Source organism: Nanorana parkeri, unplaced genomic scaffold, assembly GCF_000935625.1.
Source record: "Nanorana parkeri isolate BGI_ZX_2015 unplaced genomic scaffold, ASM93562v1 scaffold4432, whole genome shotgun sequence".
Lineage (NCBI taxonomy): Eukaryota > Metazoa > Chordata > Amphibia > Anura > Dicroglossidae > Nanorana > Nanorana parkeri.
The window spans coordinates 7,199-10,361 of record NW_017310694.1 but is presented as its reverse complement, the minus strand read 5'-3'; the positions used below and the strand labels follow the sequence as shown (position 1 = coordinate 10,361).

General features: G+C 53.3%; 1 protein-coding gene across 1 annotated transcript in view; it reads right to left on the bottom strand.

The window, feature by feature from the left end:
* Positions 1–136: 136 nt before the first annotated feature.
* The window catches only part of LOC108803909 (disks large homolog 4-like), a gene marked incomplete at its 3' end in the record, with an annotated part of 10,200 nt that continues 7,173 nt past the window's right edge, over positions 137–3,163 (bottom strand). Inside the window, exons 7-9 of the mRNA XM_018575703.1 lie at positions 1,206–1,253; positions 836–937; positions 137–309 (exon numbers count right to left, since the gene is read on the bottom strand). Coding sequence (XP_018431205.1) covers positions 137–309; positions 836–937; positions 1,206–1,253 — 323 coding nt within the window. The remainder of the gene's footprint in view (positions 310–835; positions 938–1,205; positions 1,254–3,163) is intronic.

Sequence of the window (3,163 nt, the reverse complement as noted above, 5' to 3'; positions counted from 1 at the left end):
GGGGGTGTAGAGGAGGATGATGGAGATGTTGTACTGGGGAGGGTATAGAGGAGGAGGATGGAGATGTAGTACCGGGGTAGGTGCAGAGGAGGAGGATGGGAGTAGGAATACTTGGAATGGATTGAGGTACCACTACCTGCTCTGCGACCTCTCTCACACTCTGCACACTGGTCCCGTATAAGTGGCCATTATACTGCCCGGCTTCAATGAACTTGTGACTCTGAATGTCCTTCTCCATCTTCTCCCGAGAGGAGACAAAGTGATAGTCTCTGCCGTCCACCTCGTAGTCCCGCTTGGGGCGCGTTGTATCTGGAGGAGGAACAACAAAACATTGCGATGTGTGCGATTTCTTCTCCTCTGACACACGGGAAGGTTTTCATGGGTCAGAGTTCTTCAAGTGACACGAAACTCCCTCCGAGTCCCCGAACTCCCAGCAACAATGTCTCTTATGTGTGCATCCTCCAATCATCTCTGTCCTTCCTTCTGGGGGGTGACTACGTCTGTTCCCCATGGTCCTTGTGTGTGTGTTGTAGTCACCGCTCTATATACATCTATATTTAGGATGTATCTGGTCTATAAATGGCGGCTCTGGATGGACAGTTGGATAAATGGCTCTATATTTAGGATGTATCCGGTCTATAAATGGCGGCTCTGGATGGACAGTTGGATAAATGGCTCTATATTTGGGATGTATCCGGTCTATAAATGGCGGCTCTGGATGGACAGTTGGATAAATGGCTCTATATTTGGGATGTATCGGGTCTATAAATGGCGGCTGAGGTTCTCCTTGCAGGCGTGTTAGGATTAGGTGAACACACGGAATAGAAATACTCACGGGGGACACAGGAGCCAAACTTGTCTGGAAACTCAGAAAGAAGATCATCGTTCACTCGGTCCTTCCCGGGACCGAGGATTATGATTGGACGAGCATAATGAACTGGACAGAGAGAGAAGAGATTCAGTAAGTGACATGGAGGACGAACCATAAATACGTCTGAACAGCCAAAGTCTACGAGTCTGCTTCATCCAGGAGGACTCGTGTTCTGAGCTCCCCCCACTTTGGGGGTTCGGGGTTCCCAATCCTCTCCTTGCATTGCACATGATTGAGACTCTGATTGGGTGGCAAATGTAGAAATCTGGGAAGTCCATCTCATATACAGGGTGCACTGTCCCTTTAAGAGAAATGTCTGATATTAGACGCCTACCTTCCATCTGTGCGACGGACTCGTAACTGAGGACGACGTCTTCCCGACCTGAGAGAGAAGAATGGAGGCTCATCAGAGGCCGCAACGTAACACCGCGCTCAATCATCAACACTGAACGTCAACACCATCCGCACAGGAAAAGGGGGGCAAAGAGCCAGCGCACAAAGAGTTAGGATATACAAGGAGGATGTGGGGGTATACAGGGGGAGATAGACAGGAAATGGGGCTATACAGTGGAGACACAGACAGGAAGTGGGGGTATACAGGGGAGACACAGACAGGAAGTGGGGGTATACAGGGGAGACACAGACAGGAAGTGGGGGGTATACAGGGGGGGGACAGACAGGAAGCTGGAGTATACAGGGTAGGGCTGCCACCTTTTCTTCAAGCCAAACCCCTGAACACAGTTGCGCCGGGCGGCAATTCTTTGGTAAAGTTTGGACTCTGCACATATTAAATAACATTGTGCCCCCGGTCCCCACTATACCTTGCCGCACTCCTTACCGGATATCCCAAAAGTAACGGGTGCCGGTAATGACTGCGGAGGGCACCGCCCACAAAAGAACGCCAATACAGATGTCACCAGCACCACGATTCCATGTTAGTGCGTTAGAGAGGCACCGATAGCGTTTTTTCGGTATAGAGTTTGAATACCAAATGCCGATACCGGTGCCTTGTGCCCCAATTATCAGGAAGTGGGGCGGCGGATCATGCCTGTGAAGCGGGTGTTCCAGTCATGATGTGGACCCGCCTCCTGATTGAAGCCAGCTTCTTAGCCACTTTTTTCTTGGCAGCGTGGCTTCCTGACCAATCAGAAAGCCGGGATGCGAGTCATGAAGTACCACCAGGCTTCCTGATCGATTATGAAGCCAGGCTGCCTACCAACAAGTGAAGCTGGCTTCCTAGCCAATCAGGAAGCCTCGTGGCATGTTACGACCCGCCTTCTGGCTTCCTGATTAACCAGTTGGCATCCGCGGTGCCCCCTCCCCCTTCCTGTGGCAGCCATTGTTCAGTGTTCAGCGCTGCGGTACTTTGACTGACATTTATTCCGTCATACAACGCCGCACTGACATGAATTTTATACCATTATTTGGGGGCAGATGGAGCTTTCCTTTGGGGGTATTTATTCACCCCTGGGGTAATTTTTTACTATATTCAGGAAAAATTACCGAAATTTTAACGGTGTTTGCAGTGCACAGGTCTTCTCTGCCCGTGCGCTAACCCGCCAATGCAGCAGTGCCGTCTGTCTGTTTTTTTACACCGGGCGGACGGCAACTGGTTAACATAGATGCCGGCGTCACATTTCTCATAGGGTTAGGGTTATGACCAATCAGGAAGCCTGGAGGTGGTTCATTGCATGCCGCCCAGCTTCCTGATTGGTTAGGAAGACAGACTGCCTAGCAACAAGTGAAACAGTCTTCCTAGCCACTCAGGAGGCGGGTCATAACCCACCGCCCGGCTTCCTGATTATCCATTATCCCGCCAGGTGACGTCCCCTCCTCTCTCTGCCGGCGTCCATCACCAAGATGGCCGCCGGCAGGTAATGGCGGTACCACGTGTGACGTCACTGTGGGGTGTCACACCACCTATGGCTCAATGGTACCTTGGCACTGCCGGTCAGAGGGAGATCCAGGTGCGGAGAAGGACGGCCTCCAGGTGCGGAGAAGGACGGCCTCCAGGTGCGGAGAAGGACGGCCTCCAGGTGCGGAGAAGGACGGCCTCCAGGTGCGGAGAAGGACGGCCTCCAGGTGCGGAGAAGGACGGCCTCCAGGTGCGGAGAAGGACGGCCTCCAGGTGCGGAGAAGGACGGCCTCCAGGTGCGGAGAAGGACGGCCTCCAGGTGCGGAGAAGGACGGCCTCCAGGTGCGGAGAAGGACGGCCTCCAGGTGCGGAGAAGGACGGCCTCCAGGTGCGGAGAAGGACGGCCTCCAGGTGCGGAGAAGGACGGCCTCCAGGTG